At 40.2% G+C, this 21,417-nt stretch overlaps 3 protein-coding genes across 7 annotated transcripts; 1 reads left to right on the top strand and 2 right to left on the bottom strand.

The window, feature by feature from the left end:
* Window positions 1-415: 415 nt before the first annotated feature.
* On the bottom strand, window positions 416-3,495 carry LOC116252242 (uncharacterized). 4 transcript variants are annotated; one of them, XR_004172100.2, is made up of 5 exons: window positions 1,963-3,495; window positions 1,798-1,870; window positions 1,616-1,681; window positions 839-988; window positions 416-526 (listed from the first exon to the last, which is right to left on the bottom strand). XR_004172100.2 is itself a non-coding variant. In XM_031626377.2 (5 exons), the coding sequence occupies exons 2-5, from the start codon at window positions 1,992-1,994 to the stop codon at window positions 905-907; spliced, it is 255 nt and encodes an 84-aa protein (XP_031482237.1). In that variant the 5' UTR covers window positions 1,995-2,030; window positions 3,268-3,495; the 3' UTR covers window positions 502-904. The 4 variants fall into 4 exon arrangements, 3 of the variants coding, with proteins under 3 accessions (XP_031482237.1, XP_031482236.1, XP_031482235.1); XM_031626377.2 differs by having other exon boundaries at window positions 502-988; window positions 1,963-2,030; window positions 3,268-3,495; XM_031626376.2 differs by having other exon boundaries at window positions 502-988; window positions 1,963-2,030; window positions 3,212-3,495.
* A 6,926-nt stretch (window positions 3,496-10,421) lies between these two features.
* LOC116253385 (hsp70-Hsp90 organizing protein 3-like) lies at window positions 10,422-15,269 on the top strand. The gene is made up of 7 exons (XM_031628180.2): window positions 10,422-11,526; window positions 12,753-13,041; window positions 13,914-13,999; window positions 14,249-14,472; window positions 14,564-14,630; window positions 14,716-14,775; window positions 15,029-15,269. The coding sequence occupies exons 1-7, from the start codon at window positions 10,621-10,623 to the stop codon at window positions 15,140-15,142; spliced, it is 1,746 nt and encodes a 581-aa protein (XP_031484040.1). The 5' UTR covers window positions 10,422-10,620; the 3' UTR covers window positions 15,143-15,269.
* Window positions 15,270-16,170: 901 nt separating this feature from the next.
* LOC116253091 (uncharacterized) lies at window positions 16,171-20,544 on the bottom strand. Of its 2 annotated transcripts, XM_031627853.2 has the most exons (6): window positions 20,426-20,544; window positions 20,228-20,283; window positions 19,156-19,279; window positions 18,921-19,027; window positions 16,590-16,659; window positions 16,171-16,524 (listed from the first exon to the last, which is right to left on the bottom strand). In XM_031627853.2, the coding sequence occupies exons 1-6, from the start codon at window positions 20,508-20,510 to the stop codon at window positions 16,448-16,450; spliced, it is 519 nt and encodes a 172-aa protein (XP_031483713.1). In that variant the 5' UTR covers window positions 20,511-20,544; the 3' UTR covers window positions 16,171-16,447. The 2 variants fall into 2 exon arrangements, with proteins under 2 accessions (XP_031483713.1, XP_049933471.1); XM_050077514.1 differs by lacking the exons at window positions 16,171-16,524; window positions 16,590-16,659 and adding an exon at window positions 17,984-18,131.
* Window positions 20,545-21,417: the final 873 nt, after the last annotated feature.

The raw sequence follows: 21,417 nt of genomic DNA on the forward strand, positions 1-21,417 counted from the left end.
GTTCTGGGTTCCACTAAATACCGTTTGGCATGTCGGAGTCCCCATACATAATGGCAGCCAGCAACGGCTTAGGCTAGGCAAATACCAAATAAACTTCATAGCTCACAACCCTCCTTAGCTCTTGTTGCTACATGCGATTCCTCGTTAAAATAAAAGGCCTCGTCTTTAACATTTTTTAACTGTTGACGAAGCCATGAGCCTAAATTACTCATCAAGTACTGCAAATTGTGCAGCATTTAAATTTCAAATGTAGCATTTCCATCTACCATCTTTCCCACGAATTGTGTCCAAACATGTTCAGTAATAGAATACAATCCTAAGTGCCCCTGCTTGCTTGGTGCATTCACCTCACTTACATAAAGAGCTTCTTGATTTATTAAAATGCAGGGCCCAAGAGATTCTATGTGCAATTAGCTGACTAAATTAAATCTCTGTTTCTAGCTTTAAAATGCCCTACCTGGTTACAGGCTCCATGTTCGATCATATCTAAGCACTGAAAAGTAGCTTAAAATCAAGTTGGTTATTCCTGCTCAGGTATCATGAGTTACACAATTAACATATTTGACCAACATAGATCAAGCAATCAGAAAAATTAATAACATATTGCTGGTGAGGAGAATTAGTATGACACCAACATCTTGTATCCTACTTTTCGCAGGAGGGACTTCCACATCCATGACATCATGAAATCAATTGGCAATGCGGTATTCTGGCCTCCTTCTTGCAGCCCCATGTAGACAGTAGTCCAACCAGTTTTTGACACTCTGAGCTTTATGGGACTAAAGACATCCAGGACATCTATTAAAGCATTGAGAAAAGACAAAAAGGAAATACGAACCTGATGCCTTTACTTGGACTGAGCAGGTCACTAACACCTGTATATGGCATGAACTGTAAAACCATGCTATATGCCATTGTGTGTTTCAGAGGCTGATGCATCTGGAGGAACACCTTCTCTATTATCAGCAGTACTTTGAGCAATATTACTCTGAAATATTAAATAACACGTCCATATCAGAATCATGTCGCTGTTGTGCCGGCAAAGTTTTGGCAACTTGATGCAACTCAAGGTTGTGCATAAGGAGAAATAAGAATGGAAATATCCCAGACGGAGAACTATCCACAAGCAACTGCACTTGGCTTTTCACCATCAGTCGGTGATGGTTTATGTGCATAAGCAATAAATAGTATCACAAAAACATAAAATGACAGGCATCCTGCTGCTTCCTTCAACAAGAGCATGAGGGCAATGAACTTCTCTCTGTACAAGAGTTCATTCATAGACACGCTGGGTTTAAACAAAGAAAACACTTAGGGCGTGATCGAATGGTGGTGAACAACACCTGACTGTCTCATCCGTACACTCCCAATTCAACCCACCACGTTCTTTTCCCCAGAAGGCAGAGGAGAACGTCTTAGACAAACCACTTGTTCAAACATGCTACTACTCTGCCATACTGTCTATAAACGAAAGAAAAGCCATTTCATGCCCCAAGATCTTAGAAGAGAAGGCAGCCAAAACAAATAACTGAACGTGAACTTGTTATCTCTAAATATATGATCAATCAAGCCACCAGATAATTTCTTTCTGCTAAATTTTAAATAGTAACAGTACCTTTTCAGATGAATGCTCGGCTGGAACAAGTTCATGAAGTTTCCGCATAAGCATCTCTTCTTCTACCTTCAGAAGCAAGAACAAGATTTCAATAATCTCAGGAGCAATTAATATTAATAACACTAAAACAGGGAGATGAAAAAAAGTACACCTTATTCTAGAATTTTTATTTTTTTAAGAACCTGAAGTGTATGCAGATCATGTGACAATGAACGATATGCTTGCATGAGAATTTCCCTTTGCTTCTCTAGATGCCTGCATATAAGGATACCAGAAGCAGGTAAACCAGATTGGACTAAGCACATACCAACTTGAGATGTGAAGATCTCCCTAGTTAGAGTACTCACTTCAGCATATCGCCTGAATGCTTCCACTCCATCTACTGATTGATCCAAGGAAGGAACTAGGGATTTACCTTCAAGTATTTATCCATTTCATAAGATTAAAAAAGTCAAAGAAAATGTGGATCCATCAACGTACAGGAACAATAAGCAGCAGTCAGGTGAGACAAATGTATGGATGGAGACAAAAATCATGCATTCCAATAGCATCATGTGATTATGAAACACGGTAACCAAAAGTGTAAACCACTCACAATAACCAATACAAAACAAAAAACGACTTTTAAACAATTAAGGAGAACAAAGAGGTGACATGAAACAAGGACAGAGACTGAAGATCCTCTCTCCCTTGAAGAGGCAGGAAGAAACATAGCCAGGCCACTTCTATGTTAAGACATGACAATGCAATAAAGAAGCAAGGTTAAGGATCAAACCAAAATACAACAGCAGCAGACAATCAATTTCACTAATAACACAAAAAAATTAGGATGGCACATACAAGCAGCAATTCCGAAAACAAAGACAGAAAAGGGAAAAGCATTAGAAGACATACCAACAAGTTCTTTGCCCCCCCAAAAAAAACAGCAATAACCAATATATGTGGAAAAACAGATAGTTCCATAGTCACAAATAACGTCTGAGAGTTTTAAACGGCGAGGTTTTTCTTGAGTATAATACGGTGGGCTTGAAAAAAACAGGAAAAATGGTATTTAAAAAAAATTTAAAAATCCTAAAATTAGGAAAAAATAAAATAAATGAGAAACTAATAAGACAACAACAAAAGGAGAAATGCATAACAAACAAATTAGAAAATGAACACAAGCAGGCAAAAAAATGCATAAGTAACTATTAATTATTAACTATTAAGTATTTATTACCTACAAACCAGGAATAAAGAGAACATATTTAACTACAAATCAGAAATAAAGAGAACATAATACATACGTTACTAACCCGTCATGCAGAAATCAGAATCGAACTAATGCATAAGTAACATCAAGTTTATAGCCCTCATGGCTTTACAACACAATTTAAATCATTCTTAACAGCGATAGAGTTTCTACTTTTTAATGCACATGTGCAAATCGACTGAAACAAGAGGTATCAAGTACAAACTATAAAGTAGAAAACTAACAGACATATGCAAATCGACTGAAAACAAAAACTTGAAACTAATCGATTGAAAACAAAAAACTAGAAAGTAGAAACTTACTGACATAAACAAAAAGTAGAAACCAACAAACGTATTACTTACCTCAAAATGTCCAACGCACATATGCAAATGGACTGAAAAGCTAACGGAAATCCCACCTGAGCACGCGAGCGTGGTTGGATGTAGTTGTGGGAGGTCTGCACGGGGCCGGAAAATGCACCAGTCCGTCGGAGGTTTAATGTCGCTGCAACTCGACGCAAACAAAGAGACGCCTGTCTGATCCGCCGGTGAGTTTGAGGTCGGAAACCTCGCCGGAAATAGAAATCGCTTGGATTTAACGTTCCCCAAATCTGAAAACCCTAAACCCCAAAAGCTCGTCGCACCCCTTTGTCGAAATGTGTTTACTTCAAAATTTTACGTTTTATTCATTTTTACCCAAACTACCATTTAAAATTTTCCAAAATTACAATTTATGCCACTGCCCGAAATAAAAACCGTCTTTCAAGACGAAAAAAACGCGTTTTTTTCGTTTTTCCGTTGTTTTGAAAAGACGCGTTTTTTTCCCATTTTATTCTGCATTCATTTTTTTCTCATTTTTTTGGAAAATAAAAATCCCTGAGAGGTTGAAGCATAATGGTTGCTGTCTCTGGTTCTGGTATCATATAAGACAACTAGCAAGACGAGAGAGAGAAATTCTGAATCGCATAAACTAAAACAGAAATTCATATGAACTAGGCCTGGGCACCGGGCCGGGCCGCCATGGGTACCCGGTATCAGGCCCAATCTGGGCTTGGGCCCATGCCTTAAAATTTTCAATCGGGCGGCCCGGCCCAGCCCAGCCTGGCAGTATAACGGGCCGGGTCATCGATTCAGCCCGTTGGGACCCGTTCGGCCCGACACGGGTATGAGTTATGAATAAAATTTTTAGGAAAGCATTTGTTAGGGTTTCATAACTTTCGTTTGGTTGGAAAGAGAAAGAGAGCTGAGCCACCCCCACCATCGCTACACCGCCGCTGGTCCGCCACAGCCATCGTCGACATCCGGTCCACCACCCAGTTTCTTTGCCTCCTTCAATGGCTCAATTGCTCAAGCTGCTCAACCACAGCAATGCACGGCACTGCACTGCGAGGTGGGTTTCGTTTTTTTTCTTGCTAGGGTTTTGAAGAGATAAGTTCCTATCGTCTGAGAACGATCCACTGGAACCATGTTTAAATGAAAAGGAACAAGAGAAAGCATCTATATTACTGAACTTGTTCAATTTTTCTTTATTAAAATGAATTGAAAACTTTCCATAGTAAGTGCAGATAGTCGTGGGGCTCATTCTGATCAAGGTTTAGTTGTTTATTGTTTCAAATTTCAAGTCTCAAATGGCACACACTTAAACAGAAGCTTCTTATCTCTTAGTAAACATAGAATGCATGGAGTATATATATTAAGCAGTAAGCACATTTTGATGGTATGAAGCATGTCTTTCTTTTTTGATGTACATGGTTTTCATTGACATGATCAGCTTCAACAATCATGCTAAATCGATGGGCAGCTTGCATGAAATAAGTAGTCATCAATAGTGACCATGGTCCTTCTAATCAGTGACCTGTTTGTCCAGGACATGGTTTGTGAATCTAGTATGACATCTCTCTTCTGCACGTGCAGAAAGGTCCTTCAAGGACAGCTTGCTCTGCTATCAGACTCGAGATCCTTTTCCATAACTCCTTCATGGTTAAGGATGGTATGCATGATATGGATAATACAATTTCAAAAATTCGTAACAGTGTCAAATATGTAAGAGGATCACCAAAACGACTACATGCCTTCAAGCAATGTGTAAAGGCAATGGGTTTGGATGAGAAAAAAAGTTTAAACTATGATGTTCCTATTCGATGGAATTCTACATTCATAATGTTGAGAGATGCATTGTTATTCAATTCAAAGATATCTTTCAACATTTGGTAGCGTGTGATCCTAATTATGCATGTTTGCCTTTTGAGGATGAATGGTTTCATGTATCTGATCTATGTCAGTTCTTAAAGGTATTTTACAATGCAACGAATCTATTCTCTACCTCTAAGCAGGTAACATCTAATATTGTATTTGAAGAAATTTTTTCAATTTACCATCATTTGCATGTACATCGTGGAACATCAAATGAACATATAAGGGCATTGGTATGCAAAATGCAAGAAAAATTTGACAAATACTTCAAGAAATACTATATTCTCTTTGCAATTGTAATGGTGTTGGATCCTACGCTTAAGTTGTCTTACTTGAAGTATTTGCTTGATAATTTAGATAAAAGTGATGCACTGGTCAAAGATGAAGATATAGAGAGCATCCTTCATGAATTATATGTTGAGTACAAAAATATGTATGGTCATAATGACACGAGTAATATACAAAGGGGCAATGCATCCACTAGCACCATGATTGCAACAGAAAAATATAAAAATATCGCTAGATTTGGGTTCAAAGCATATGTCAGCTCTATATCGACTGTAGCGGTTCACACAGATCTAGACAAATATTTGAGTGATCCATTGAAAGAAATTGCACTTATTACAGATTTCAACATATTGTCTTGGTGAAAGACAAATGAAAACAAATATAAAATTATAGCAAAGATGGCTCGAGATATATTAGCTATTCATGTATCTACAGTTGCTTCAGAATTTGCATTCAGTATATCAGGAAGAATTCTTAATGATTCTCGATGCTCAACTACTCCTGAAAATGTAGAATCATTAATATGCACACAGAGTTAGATTCGTGATGCAAGCAACTTGTGTGAAATTTAAGTCAGTTCAAAGTTCAATTTAATTTATTTTACATATTAATATAGTAGTTGCTTAAATTAATATGTGTTACAGTTGTCAAGATGTAGAACACCATTCTGACGAGGAAAGTTAATCCAATGCATGATTATCATATAATTGAAGCAATTCTACCTTGTGAGTGGTCATTCTTAATCATTTAAAATTGACCTTTAAGTTTCTCTCTTTCTCTCTGTCAACTCACATGTATGCTTGTAGACAAGCACTGGGAATTCTTAATAACATTTACTTTTTCATGAGAAATTGCAGACTTGCAGATGGACATTTCTAGGCTGCTGATGGACTTTGAAGATTTTACTTTCATTTTTCAAACTCTGTTCATGGACCATTTAAATTCCAGTTTCTGCTTATTGGTTGCTCTCGAATATTACTTGTTTATTCTTCAGCTTGAACTATTGGTTCAATGTAGTTTTTTGTTCATCACTTAAAGGTATAGTTGATGCGCCTGTTCTTTAGTTTAATGCTACAACTAGTTTCTATTTCTCATGTGATCATAAATAACTCGCTCCCATTTTTCTTTTGCAAATTGTGTCATCTTGCAGGTTTCGTTGTTGTTGCTCGAGAGTCAATTTGTTCGGCGCTCAGCTGGAAGAATTTTTTTGGAGCTCTCTAGTTTTCTTCTGAAAAATGTAAGTTTATTGGATCTTTTGGTGACATTCTTTCTTTGGAGTGCTTTGTGTATCTCTTATTTCTGCCTATTCAGGAAGATTTATGGAAAGAACTCATGCATCTATTATGCCTCAGTTTAGAAACGACAGTTTTCTATGTTTATGTGCCAGATTCATCATTGCTAGCACCAGAGCCCAATATGGTTTTAGAGGTCATCATGTTGCTGCCTTGTTCAGATCAAGATTGGTGATATGTTATCAAATATGATATGCTCTATCCAAGTGATGTTGACGAGTTTAATGTAACTAGGGTGTTCAAGCAGCTTCATTGGTTGGTCTGAAGAGATATGTTTGTGAGGCCATCAGCAAGAAATCTAAGATCATATCAGTATCTACATGATTCCACAAATGTTTGCTTAGAAGTTGTAAAGTGGAACTTCTTCAAACTTTACGCATTATATTTAAATCTGTGGATGATAAATCTGGTGTGGATGTGAAATTCTACACGAATGCAGTGATTGCTTCTCTCTCAGTTGCAACATCAAATATACTTGATGGAATTAAGGCTTGTAAATATGATGAATCATCTATCTGCTTGTGCGTCTTTTTGCTTTTGCTCTTCTAAGTTTATGAACATACTCCCTCTAAATCTTAAGATATAGGTGGGGAATTTTGTTTTCTGCACATTGTTGCTTTGCAGCAACATTGTGTTCATTGCTTGTATTTTGAAGCTGTAAAAATTTTCTTAAGAGAAAAACCAGTTGGCTTGAAGTAGTCTAGAATTGTAGCCTAAACAAAACATCATGTGATCTTAATTCGACCCGACTGATCCGACCCGAATATCAAATATTGCAAAAGGGTCGAGCCTTGGGCTAGGAAGGAGAGGCTTGGTACCTGGCCCAGCCCGGCCCATTAATAAACGGGCCGGTCAGATCCGACTCGTTTTCTTAACGGTGGATCCAAACTGGGCCGAGCCGACCCGACCCGACCCGATGCCCAGGCCTAATATGAACTCCTGTATAGCACTAACCACCAACTGAAAAAGCATGAAAGAGGAGGCAACATATGATGGAGAGTTGGGAACTTAGAAGAGCAACCATTAGCCCTTCCATGGCACCTCCATAAATTCTTCAGGAGAAGGTAATAATAATGAAGAATGGAAAGAAGATAATTGCAATGAAATTGAAGAAGACCACCATTGAGCAACACTCGGATTGCAAGAGACAAGGTTTCAAGCCCTCTCGTTCGGTAGGGGAGGACATAGACCCTGAAGCCCTCTCTCTCAATTCCTGGCGACAGAAAAGAGGGAGAGGCCTTTGAGCCCTCTCTACCATGCTTGTCATCCTAGAAGAGAGGGCTCGAAGCCTTCTTTTCCATTGTCGGAGAGCGAGGGATAGGCCTATCTCGCTTTCCAGTGAAAAGAGAGAGATGGCTCAACTTGGGGATCATGTTGCAGCTCCTTGTGGCGAAAGAGAAAGAAAGAGAGGCTACCCGAGTCTAACTGATAGAGAGAAAGCACGGGCGTGCAGCCTGTGTGCGACATAGACGAACATAGACGCTGAGCGATGCGAGAGAGGCAGAGGGGAAAAGCAATGATCTCAAGTGGAGAACCATAGCACGCGAGATTGGAGATGAAAAACACGGGAACACAGAAGAGCACGCGGGAACGACACGTTCCTCGCGCTCTTTTGTCCGGTGTTTGTGCGTCTAGCTCAAACCAGAACGACGCGTTCCAAATAATGCACTGTTCTGGTCTTCCAGATACCAAATGGCCTCACTTTCCAATACATATCCCCACAAGTCTGATAACCACTCAGTGTGTAAGTATCGGGGTAAATTGGAACAAATCCCATAGACTAAAGGCTGAAATATTTTGCCTTCTTTCATGTTCCATGATTTCTGCTTTGGTGTGTCAAAACTGGTATTTGTGTTCTCTTTTTTGCAATATAGACATTTGATGTTATGGGAATTCAAAATGGAGATTGACTGTTTACCAGCCCCTATTTTATTCATTGTGCCAACTTCCTTAGTTCTCATCTTGTGTGAGAAACCTGGACGATGATACATGTCAACGCATATAGGCATGTACCAAACATTTTTAGAATGAGGAAGAAGATTGTTGGCTCTCGCATATGGCAGTTAGGCAGTTAAATATATTCAAACTTGAGTAAGTTTCCTTATCTTTTCAGTGACGTTTGGATGCTAGTTTAAAACCAGGTTTTAGAAGCCTCCAAAATCATGTCTGTAGTATGTTTAAACGTTGAAATCAAGGTTTAGTCTTCTAATTTTCACCAAAAACATGTTGCTCGAGGTTGGAGCCTCCTTTAATTTTGAAAGCAATTAAACAAAGCAAGTATACATCTCCAATGGGTATCACTATGAGGCACTACAAAATAGCCCTAAACCTTGAAAAGACAAAAGAAAGGAGGGAAAGAGAGGAGAGGGTGCTCATCTAAAAATATACACATCAAGTATACAAATGAAAGAACTGTGAAAAATAAAGGAAACTCGGTGAAATGTGGGAAGACAAAATCTAGTTCCTCAACAAAATCAATGGAATGGAACAATCATAATACTTATTGGTTTGGCTAAGGTGGCCAACTCTGCCCTACATTGAACCTGCCCTCTGAGTCCATTCGGGTGAGCGTGAGGACTAGTCTGAAACATAAAATGATTGTGCTACACAACATTCCTAACTTATGGAGATATGATAGGTGTATTGTTTTACTGCACTTGGAATAAGACCTGCTACAACTGTTAGGCCATTGTTGTATGCAAAAACCAAATGAACGTTCAAGTGAATTTCATCAAACCAGCTCGACGTGTTTGGATGAATATCCAACTAAGCTCAACCCATAAGAATGGCCCTATCTATACTAGACCAATCCCAAGGCAAAGATTGTTTGATATCTCGAAATGGTGTGACAAAATCAGGTTAAACCGACAACTGAAATGAAAAGAATTGGAGATTTACTTACAGTTCTTATGCCGGATGATGAGTTGGATTGGTGGGCATGTAGATCGCATGTCCCCAGCTTTGTTTTTTGACAAGTGTTATGCTCCAAATCAGATACAATAATAAACCGAGATCACACCCTACACAACCTTAGTCCCGAAAGGCAAAGGAAGCAATTTTGGCTCCCCCAACATCGCCTTTCTTGAACTAATAGAAAGGAAATAAAAAGACAGAAAAGTGAATACCATAGTTGGTTTAATTTCAAAAAGCAATTAAACAAAACAAGTATACATCCCCAAGAAGGTTGGTGCAACAATGGAACAAGAGCTTATAGGTGGTGAGTTTTTATTTTAAATTCTAATAACATCAACTCTCTATGCTGTAAATAGAGGAGCACCGATATGCAAGTTGAGGCATACTAAGACACCACAAAACAGTCCTAAATCTTAGAAAGATGAAAAGGAGGGAATGAGAGAGAGGGTACTCATCTGAAACTATACACATTAAGTATACAAATGACATAATTGTGAAAAAATGAACGAAACTAGGTGAAAATGTGGTAAGACATAAACTACTCCCTCAATAGAATTGAGGGATGAAACAATCAAAATACTTATTGGTCTCGCTAAGGTGACCAACTCCGCCCTACATTGAGCCTGCCCCCACTGAGTCCATTTGGGTGAGCATGAGGACTAATCCAAAACGTAAAATGATTGTGCGACCCAGCATTCCTAACTTTTCCTAACTTATGGGTACTTATTTATTGGTTTTTGTATGGAAAGTCTCGCTTATCAGCCCTCTCTAGATCCGATCCAACAATGTATCGAAACGAAACGACACGCCAATGAGACAGAAACGGGTTCACGGGGATTCGTTATAGCTTCTGGTTCCCGTCAGAAGCTTCGAGAAGGCGACCGCTCGAGCTCTCTCTCTTCTCTTCCCCCCCTTTATAGGGGCGCCACTCTCACCCTCCCCGCTTCGTCTCCATCACGTCCTCGTCGTTGTCGTTTGTGTGCATCGATCTCTCTGCCGATAATCCGTTGTATTTGCGCTCTCTTCCTGAATTCCTAGCCCTAGCTTATTCTTCTGGAAGATCCGTTTCCTGGTGTTGCGATTCCCATGGCGGACGAAGCCAAGGCCAAGGGGAACGCCGCTTTCTCCGCTGGGCGGTTCGACGACGCCGTCCAGCACTTCTCCGATGCGATTGCCCTTGCCCCGACGAACCATGTCCTTTATTCGAACCGTTCTGCAGCCTATGCCTCCCTCCACAGATACTCCGACGCGCTTGCAGACGCAAGGAAGACGGTCGAACTCAAGCCCGATTGGTCCAAAGGCTACAGCCGGCTCGGCGCTGCGCATGTCGGCCTCGGCTCCCTCGAAGAGGCCGTATCTGCTTATCGGAAGGGCCTTGACATTGATCCCAGCAACGAGGCTCTGAAGTCGGGACTGGCCGATGCGCAGTCGGCGCTCGCCAGCCGTAACCGGAGCCGAGGATCCGCCGGTGGGTCGCCGTTCGGAGATATCTTCCAGGGTCCAGAAGTGTGGGCGAAGCTCACTGCTGATCCAGCGACGCGCGCGTATCTGCAGCAGCCGGACTTCCTCAAGATGATGCAGGACGTGCAGAAGAATCCTAGCAATCTCAACTTGTACTTGCAGGATCCGCGGATGATGCAAGCCTTGGGCGTTTTACTCAACATAAAACTGAAGTCGGGGACGCCGGAGGAGATGGAGAAAGATGTGCCTTTAACGGCCACACCCAGTGACAGGGAAGAGAAGGAAGGGGCACAACCGAAGAAGGAGCCGGAGCCTGAGCCTGAGGCGGAGCCCATGGATGTGACCGAGGAGGAGAAGGAGGTGAAGGAGAGGAAAGCAGAGGCTCAGAGAGAGAAGGAGGCAGGCAATGCAGCTTATAAGAAGAAGGAATTTGAGAAGGCTGTCCAGCACTACACGAGGGCAATGGAACTTGATGACCAGGATATATCCTATCTGACTAATAGAGCTGCAGTTTACTTGGAAATGGGAAAGGTACTAAAGTGGAATTTCTGCTGCTTATATACTTTTTTTTTGGTGCAGCATCTTGCTAGTAGTGCAATTCGATAACTGTCAATTTCAACTTGTCGTCTGTTTGTTGTGTGCTCTTGGATCCATGGAGGTACGAGTGCCTGCTTCGTGCAATTATGATTTTACCTTGAGACTATCTCTGAGTACATCAGGTCTTTCCCGATGAGCTCGATGCTTGTGTTGCGTACAAATTCTTGGTAGTTTGTACTCCTTTATGAATCATTCAATGGATTTTAGTTGCTGGGTGGCATCTATTCATCAAATTACATGTTGCTTTTTACGGCTGTCGATCTTTTAAGGTTTGCCACCAGGGCTCTATAGTTATGAGTTGCTATACGCTCTTCCTGATAGAGCGCTACAAGCAGCCAACAGATGCTGTGATGGTCTGGGCATGTGTCATAGAAACATGAAATTGCATGGTTCATTGGGACTGTTTTCATGATGTTTTTACCTTCTCGTAGGTCTCGCACAATTAGTTTCGACGTTTTGGGTTTGGATGTCGAACGTTAGGAAGTCCTTTATAGATATATTTATGCCAGTCGTGCTTGTTGGTCGATGGCCACGTGGCAAGTACAATTGGGAATCATACTTTCCACACCAGTGTGCAAGTCGCGCAAGAGAGTTCTATCTTCAACGACATTGCATTAGATAGATTATGAATTTTACTTGACGTATATGCAATCTCAAACTTTCCGTGAGATTGAGATATTTCTATGGAGACAACACAGGTCCTAAATCGGTAATGGTGTGAAATTTGTATAAAATTTAACCAAAGCAACTTTGAAACCGTCCTCAAAAAAGAAAAAGCAATGATCACTAAATTTTTTGGTGCATGTGTTTCAAATGGAGCTTCAACTCCCTGTGGTTAAGTAAATCGATTGATGATTAGCTGAAACATTTTTCTTTAGGGGCAACACATAGCTTAGTTGTGCTTTTGATTTTAGTTCGAGGAAGTGTCAATGGATTTGGAGCTTAATCTACAAGGAGTACAAAAGTGAAGTAGCTCCTATGCACCGTGTCTTGCTTCTTTGTGTTTCCTCCTCGTGCTTAAACGGATACAGTCACCCATCTTTCTCATAATTCTCGGTCTAGTTTGTTTAGTTGTGTCCTTGTCGTTCTTTCTGGAAATACAAGTGCTACCCTTTTTCGTGTCGTGCTAGAAGGCTGACCTTTCATTTTTTCTGTTTCAGTATGATGAATGCATCAAAGACTGTGATAAGGCTGTCGAAAGAGGGAGAGAGCTTCACTCAGACTTTAAGATGATTGCGAGGGCACTAACCCGGAAAGGAACTGCCTTGGTGAAGCTTGCCAAATGCTCAAAAGATTTTGAACCAGCTATTGAAATTTTCCAGAAGGCATTGACGGAACATAGGAATCCAGATACCTTGAAGAAGCTTAATGATGCAGAAAAGGCAAAGAAAGATTTAGAGCAACAAGAATATTTTGATCCAAAACTGGCAGATGAAGAACGTGAGAAAGGTAAGTTGCTTTGATTTGAGGGAAGTGGAGTAAGATAGCAACTAACAAGTAATTGTTGCATGAATAAGATGTATTGTTCTGCTATCTTTTCATTATAAAAGGTTGTACTTCGATTTTATTTGGTTTTATTGGCTCTGTTCTGCTGCCCGCTTAAGTTGCATGAGAAAACCTTTTCTTTTCTTTTCGTGCTAACTGCAAGGCAGGAATATATCCTGTTATGCGCACGATGCACATAATATGTTCTGTTAGCTCGCCATTTCTAATTCCAACCAATGTTTTTTGCTGGTACCCTAGTCCATGGTCAAGTTTGAAAGTGACACAACTGGCAAGTTAGCTATTCCTTTCTTAATTGTAAATGATCATATTCGTATTATTTTCCTATAGCTTCATAAGCATTCTTGAATTACACATACACGCACACAACAAATAAAATAAAGCATGTGTAGTGGGCAAATATTACGTGTATAGCTTCACGGTGATTTTCATGTGACATCTAAACGACTGTTTCCCCCACTTCATGCATTTTTTTCTTTTTGTGTCTGTGTATGTGAGCATGTGTGTGTGTATCCACTATGCACTATCCACATCTAAACGACCGTTTCCCCCACTTCATGCATTTTTTTCTTTTTGTGTCTGCGTATGTGAGCATGTGTGTGAGTATCCACTATGCACTATCCACGCCTCTCTGATTAGTATGCGGGTGCTCCTGCACTTTGTTGGATGCATTAGCTCTGATGACTTTGATGCCTGAACACGTATATGTAGAAGATGATATGTTACAACCGTATGAGGCTCTGATTCAGATTTCGAAAATTCGGGCACTAAATTGCGTATCACATCCTTGAGCTGATCTGATCTTTTAAAGTGAACAGGTAACGAATACTTCAAGGAACAGAAGTATCCAGAAGCTGTGAAACATTACACGGAAGCCATTAAGAGGAACCCCTGTGACCCAAAGGTGAGTTATCTATACTAAAACAGCTGTTTCTTCTGAGCCAGTAGTTTCTGTATGTAAAGTCCTTTTGAATTACCAAAATTCCTGTTTGTTGTCATTATATCTTCCCGTAGAATTAGATCGTCAGGTTCTGAATTTTTATGTAAGTTGTTTTTTAGTAAAGTTGTTTTAAAATGTCTCTTTAAGCATCTCAGGATCATGAATTGTTGGGCTGGGGACATCATGAATTAATTAATTCTGTGGGGTATGCAGGTCTACAGCAATAGAGCTGCTTGCTACACCAAGCTGGGCGCATTGCCTGAAGGATTAAAGGATGCTGAGAAGTGCATTGAGCTCGACCCGTCATTCTCAAAGGGATACTCAAGAAAGGCTGCGATACAATTCTTTATGAAGGAGTATGACAAGGCACTGGAAACCTACCAAGAGGGTTTGAAACATGACAAGAACAATCAAGAGCTGCTGGATGGCGTCCGGCGGTACTAGAGCCTCTCTCTCTCTCTCCCTCGCTCGATCTCTCTCTCTTTGTTATTAACCCCAAAAAATTAATGCACTTGTTGAACCATTTAGGTGTGTTGAGCAGATCAACAAGACCAACAGGGGTGAGATAAGTGCTGAGGAGCTGAAGGAGAGACAGGTATGCTGTGAATATTGCCCTATCGACAGTCGCTGCTTTTAAAATTCTTGCTTCATACATCTGACTCTGAGTGCCATATTTCCAGGCAAAGGCGATGCAGGACCCTGAGATCCAAACTATCCTCTCGGACCCTATTATGAGACAGGTATTTGCATAAATGTGTTTGGCATTACGGATGCTTGTGTAAGGTTCTTTGATGTTGCGCCGTGGTTGCCCCACTTGATCTTATGGCGAAATATTGGTTGCACAGCGTTTAAAGTTATAGTTTCCAAAAAACCAGCATGCATCAGAAGTAGAATCGCCCATATTCTCCTGTCTCGGACTTTTTTCTAGCTTAAGTTTGATATCCATTTCCTGGTTTACTGGATAACAAAGCGCGATGAATAAATGTTTTGCAGGTACTACTTGATTTCCAGGAAAACCCGAAAGCAGCACAAGACCACCTCAAGAATCCCCAGGTGATGCACAAGATACAGAAGCTGGTGAGCGCTGGCATAATTCAAGTCAGATGATAAGGTCCGTGCAGAGAGGGCAGAATAGCCTCGTCATGAATTTGTCGCTGCTGTTCTTATCTATTTAAGTCAACCGTGTTCATGAACTGAAGTTTTGGAAAGCAATGTAATTTGTTTTGGCGTTCTACTCTTCCTTTTCTTGGGTTCCGTTATTGCATGTGGGAGAGGGGTCTGCGTGCGTCGTAACATTGTAATAAGCTTTAAATGCCACCTCATTTAAGATGTTAATCTGCCAAGTCGGTGGAACTTTAAGTGCCACCTGGGTAAGCAAGCAGCAGGTTCTCCACTTAGACTACAGTTTCATCTGATAGCAAATGAGAAGTCACAGACGTACCATAGGGCATTTCGGAAGTGTGGGAAAAGCCAGTCAATTTTTCCAGTTTCTGTAAAATGTTCTTCAGTTCTACCCTGTTTTTCTTTTTGCTATTTTGGTCTTGTGCTGTACGAAGGAAAGAAGTCGTCATGGAGTGTTGAAAGTGTTGACCCAACCTCTGCTTCGGTTGCTTATTATTTCATGGCCAGCCAAAACCAACGAAGACGTTATCAATAAGAGGAACCATCCCGGGCCGGAATGGCCCATCCACACCCTTCAAGTAACATGGCCTTGCACCGTTGTCTGCTTGCATTGACAGTGTGAAAGAACACTACTTTATCATGGCCAACTTCGACAAAGAAGCCAACTCAGCTACTTATGGACCCTCGGCCCGGGGTTGTAGTGAGTGCCCCAGTCGACCATCCCAGGAAATAGGAACGTTCTGGGTCTCAAGGCTGCGGTTCATATTAGCGCTCACACAAACTTGCCACGTTTGTGGTTTTTGTCGGCCTTGTGATGATGATACGCTGACAATGAAAGGAATTTATCTTAGTGGAATTTCGCGTCCTCTAGGTTAAATGAGGCCACTTGGATCACACGCTGTTTGTACTGATCAGGCTCACAATTCTCTCGTCTTTGAAGCTGGCTTGATCGAGCATTTGTGAGAGCAAGCTGACGATCTGCTGAGGTACTTAGAAAACAATAAACGAGTTGATGAAACAAAGGCATCATACACTAATTAATTTGACAACGAACCACAAGCATGGACTGCTGTCCCAAACTTGTCGGTCATGTGACAATTAACCACTTTATGTTCCATGTAAGTCCTCCTTTTAAAAGACAAATATTTCGCCAATCACAAAATGAGATACAAAATGTGAATGATGAACTGTTAAAAGCTTGTGTTATGTGCTTGCTTGAAAGACTGATGGCACCCAGATCATTTGAGGATGGAAGCAAGGTGACTGCCATCTGAACCATCAGAAAGTTTATCAAGAAGCTCTTTTCACTGACATGTTACCAATTAGTGTCAAGGTGGTCATTATGGTGTATAACTGCAGAACAACACCTGGAGAAAGAAAAACAGGTGATCCAATGATATGAGACTAACATACAATCATCAGAGAAACTTACTGATAAGCAGGCGTCCATTCTCAATCGCTTCAGGATTTGATGATACTGCTCCAAGACTACCACTGCGTATCTGTTCATTGCAAAACGATGGGCTTCAGTTGCTTGCTAACACACAAAACTGCAATATTTCAATGTAGATGAAAGAAAGATGCCCGAGCCCAGTATAGGAGGAAGTAATTTTTGATGAAGCCATACTGCATAAAATAAAGAGCCCATGTCTAATGAGCTACGACAGACAGACTAGCAGAAAGCATCATATCCAGTGGTCTAGGGAAAGTAAGTGGGTCTAGATTCCACGGCAAGTGCAAAGCTGAAGAAAAGGAGAGGAGGAAAGAGTAAAGCCTGCTCACCCTCAAAACCCCCAGAACACATGCACACACAGTCATGTCTGATATCATTGAGGCCATGCTCAACCAATATTTATCCCAGTGGAAACTTGTGCGTCACTGTGAGCATTAATCACCCATGAATCATGTTCTTCTTTGTCGGTCAGCATGGTCACATGCCATGACTGAGCTATATGTGGCTGAGGCTCCTATGGTTAGATTCATGTTTGTATGGGGAAATTTTGATAAGCTAATACAATGTCATTCCCAAGCACACCTGTCTGTCAATTAATTGAACGATCTTTTTACAAAGTCACCAATATCCAACTAGTATTACAACAAAGAGCAACTCCTTAAAACTTAAAAGCTTCACACCTCAAAATAATCTGGTGAATTAATTTATTGCAAGTGCAACAGCACCAGAATGGAAAGATCCTATGCACTCATGCGGATTATTTTTATTGATGCACAGGAAGAATAATGTCAAACCTTGACCAATGTCGAATAGGCCCTTTCAGGCAGGCACAACTGATCCATGGGTTTGTGATTACCTCTGAGCAAAGGGGCTTGAGTTCCAGAACTCCTACGTTTCTAACCATGAGAGAACTTGGCTTGGGCTATGAAAACCTATAAAATGATGTAAAACCAACCCGATTGGACTTACCAATATGTACCATATGCTGGAAGGACGGATAGCATCTTAATACTATGAGCGGATTCCTAATCTATATTTTCATAGGGCCAGCCAGATAAAACAGAAAGGAATAATTGAGGAGAGTGTTTGACGTTCCATTGCCTCTCCCTGTTCCCCCTTAGTTAACTCCGGATGGAAGGGATGTAGCTCTCTATTGGTTATCCTTCACCGAGTCATATGGGCAAAGGTGGGTGGCTAACTTTATTTGGCATCTACCCCTGACAGGGAAGGAGTTTCCTTATCTAATTTCCTTTTGGATCAGCATAAACAGGAAAAGCAACGTCAGGAATCAGTCGAGGTCATCTTTCCAAACTCTACTTGGAACTGATTATATGACAAACAGGACTGTGGTACCTTTCATCAGTAGTTAGGATACTGACTTCATGTAGGAGATAGTACTCATTCCCGGCTCAGTCTGCACATTCATTATGGAGTGATCACTTTCTCCAAAACTTCAAATCGGGCTCATTTCATCTCTTCAATCACTTGGCTTGGTGGAAAATGGGATCCGTTCTTTTCCCCCTGCCAATAAGATGAGACGAGATCACCACTTCTCTAATGGGCTTCCATCCATTCTAAGATAAGAGACGTTGCACATCAAAGCCTTGGTTCTTGCCTTAACATATCTTTGCCAGCCTACCTATCCCAAATTATGGAGCCAAGATCTGTGTCCCACACTAAGCAGTTTACGTGGTTGTTCTTTTCAGCTAAATACATACAAAATTTGAATCACACATTTATAATACAGATTCCGGAGTTGTCATAAAATAAGAGAATACTGTTGTGGGGAAAACACCAATAAACAGCTAAAGAGCCTTAGGAGGATGTTTGAAATCAATACATAGTTGTAAAAGTTATATCACAAGGATTCGGCGGAAGAGACAGAAATAAGGCCATTTTAATTCAATTTCCAGAAGGATTTCTATATAAGGATATACAGTGGGAGTCAAACTGGAGCATCCCTGTCGAACAAGAATCAAACACACAAATAGTGAACTCGTTCTACTTCTAAGTCCTAACAAAGAGTGTCCTAGAAAAATAACCATTTAATTGAGCAATATAACACCTGCAGAACACTCTAGCACATTAGTGTCAAGTTTGTTTGCAATAGTTCTTAAAGATTCATCATCTTTATCGAGCCACTACAGGTAAATTTTTAATTATTACCACGCATAGATATACAATCAGGTGACTAAATGGGCCAATGCAAAACTTCATATGGGCATGCACTGTGATAATCAGACAGAAGAACAAGTTTAACAAATAAATAAACAAAAATATTTTTACTTAGAAAACAGTCAATGATTTTACCTGCAACAGAAGGTTGCTTGTAATAATTTGTGCAAGAGACAGAATTGCAGCAACAGATGCTACAACAGTATAGGATCTTAGTAGGTTTTTGCTGTTACATCTTCGACCTTCCAATAAGTGAAAACACACCAATTAGCAAAAGTTGATAAAAGTTAAAACCGACACAGCAAGCATAGATTTCAAGCTATGATGCCAATGTTGTAACTTCCATATATAGTCATCCCTTGGCTAATACCTGATTCTCCAATAGCAAGACAAATGAAACCAGCTAAAACAGAAAACACAGCAAGTTGGCCAGGACCCCTTTGTTGCAGGAACAAAAGCAAGAGCCATAGGACACCTATCACTTGGATGGCTGCCTGCAATGGGAAATAACAAATTAAATCAGTTCTGGTCCTCAATATACAATGAAATATCATTTACCTACCAATAATTAAGATCAGAAGCCATGGTATACGGTATTGGGATTGCAGAGAGGACCTTTTCAAATTTTCTTCCTTGCTTTATGTGTTTCATCAATCAAATTTCGATTTTGTCAATGCCAATCCTTTAGATAGTGCTAGACACAATAGATCGGTTGCAATTTATTCCAATCTTGACATGTAATTAAACCATACTATCCAACCTGTCAAATAGGCATGTTGGAACCCCAAAATACGTCTTCAATAAGCGCTTTATCTCACCAACATTTGTCTATCACTCTTAGCCAACTCTATAGTTGACACATCAGAATAGTCCACAGATCCAACTACATCCTAGCAGTTCAAATCAATATTGGCATTATCCATCTTGGATATACAAGACGATACTGACAACAGAGGTTTAAAGTTTACAGTATGCTGACAAATTCATGGTTATGAATGCTCTCATGATACTGTTGCTATGTTTTGCCACATTCACGGCTTGGACTCTTAGGTGCAGATGCAGTTTGCAGACTCGAGGGAAATACCAACTTCCGAAAAAGTAATGCAGTAAAAGGGTCCAAAATTTTGAGGTTCAATTCCTTCCCGTGCACAAGGAAACTTCTACATTTTTGCATGTTGACAACAAATGAAAAAGTTAGTGCCCGTGTAACTATATCCAAGAAGTACAGCCCCAAATTTGGAGAATCCCCTTGATAAAGTTTGAGAATAGAGAATCCCCGAGCTCAATCAAATCGAACCATCGAAGAAACACCAAAGACAGACCCGACAAACAACAAAAGCGAAAAAAAAAATCATCACATTATATTAGAGAAAACATTTTTTCGAAACAGATCAAATCCACCTAAAGCAGATACAAGATATCAAACTTGCATATGGGCTCACCTGTGCAAGTAGCAGCTTGCAAAGGCGACCTTTTCCTTGTGCTACCTTCGTATATCCTGAATAACCATCCACACTTTCTTGTTACGAAGCTACCACCATAATAATTTTTCCTCTTCTTTTCGCATTTGTTATGTGATTATGAAATCCCAAAGACACTGCAAGGGAAGAAGGAAGGAGAGAGAGATGGTGGGTTCTTACTCGAATCGACGACCATTCGATAGGAAAAATCCGAGCCGTCCGTCCCCGAAGGTCTCGCACTGGGTGGTGGCTGCCTTCTGCTCATATCTCTCTCTCTCTCTCTCTCTCTCGCGCGCGCGCGCGGGGGGCAGGGGAAGGCCATGGCTATATACATAACAGCCACGGGCAATTAAGCCCCCGCTGACCAACCAGACCCCGGAGGCCTTGACCCAACTTCTGTTCAAATTGGATGTCCTGTATACAAATGGAATATAGAAAAAAAAAAACATCTAATTAAGAAATTGAATCAAACTTGGATGGAGGAAACTCCATCAAATTAAATTCAAAATTGGAATTATTTTTAAATAGATATATGATCGGATAAGAAGCATCAAGATAGCCAGTTAGTTTTTCAAATATAAAGTACTTATACATTTTGAACATTAGTTCTTAATATATCATAAGATTTGGTTATGGTATAGACAATTTTTCACTTTTATTTAAATATGAATATTTGAAGATCCAATAAAGTAGATGTGGTAAATGGTACACTCACTTCAAATTTGATCATTATTTTGGAAGACCTAATTGTTATATTGTTTGTATGTGCACTAGCAACAGATAAGCCAATAATGCTAGGTAAAAAGCCGAAGTCCAACGAGGAGAGAGATAAGCAAATGCTAAGAAGTAGAGGTGCATAGAAGGTTATAGTTGATTGCCTTAGACCTAACATACGAGGCTGATTTTATATTCAAGATCATGAGTAAATTTGAATTATGGGGAATTGGCAAGAGAATTTCACTTTCATATATATATATATATATAATGAAAATGTTGTGGATGATTAAGAGATAAAAATTCATCGTAAAATGACCGCTAAAATTGTAGTAAATAATTATGGGGTTATATAAAATGTTGCTAATAACAACATAAAGCCGGCAACATGAAGCATACCACATGATGGAACGGTCCAATATCTTGTATATAAAATATATAGACGAAAAAGAGCCCTT

This window comes from Nymphaea colorata, chromosome 4 (genome assembly GCF_008831285.2).
Source record: "Nymphaea colorata isolate Beijing-Zhang1983 chromosome 4, ASM883128v2, whole genome shotgun sequence".
In the NCBI taxonomy this organism is placed as follows: domain Eukaryota; kingdom Viridiplantae; phylum Streptophyta; class Magnoliopsida; order Nymphaeales; family Nymphaeaceae; genus Nymphaea; species Nymphaea colorata.

Coding starts and splice junctions, on each gene's coding strand:
- LOC116252242 (XM_031626377.2), bottom strand. CDS start 1,994: ATGGAGTGGAAGCATTCAGGCGATATGCTGAA. Junction 1,682..1,797: donor ATGATCTGCATACACTTCAG/GTTCTTAAAAAA, acceptor TTGCTTCTGAAG/GTAGAAGAAGAGATGCTTAT. Junction 989..1,615: donor CCGAGCATTCATCTGAAAAG/GTACTGTTACTA, acceptor TTAATATTTCAG/AGTAATATTGCTCAAAGTAC.
- LOC116253385 (XM_031628180.2), top strand. CDS start 10,621: ATGGCGGACGAAGCCAAGGCCAAGGGGAACGCCGCTTTCTCCGCTGGG. Junction 14,473..14,563: donor CTGCTGGATGGCGTCCGGCG/GTACTAGAGCCT, acceptor TGAACCATTTAG/GTGTGTTGAGCAGATCAACA. Junction 14,776..15,028: donor CGGACCCTATTATGAGACAG/GTATTTGCATAA, acceptor AATGTTTTGCAG/GTACTACTTGATTTCCAGGA.
- LOC116253091 (XM_031627853.2), bottom strand. CDS start 20,510: ATGAGCAGAAGGCAGCCACCACCCAGTGCGAGACCTTCGGGGACGGAC. Junction 19,028..19,155: donor TCTTGCTATTGGAGAATCAG/GTATTAGCCAAG, acceptor ACTTATTGGAAG/GTCGAAGATGTAACAGCAAA. Junction 16,660..18,920: donor CAAGCAACCTTCTGTTGCAG/GTAAAATCATTG, acceptor TGCAATGAACAG/ATACGCAGTGGTAGTCTTGG.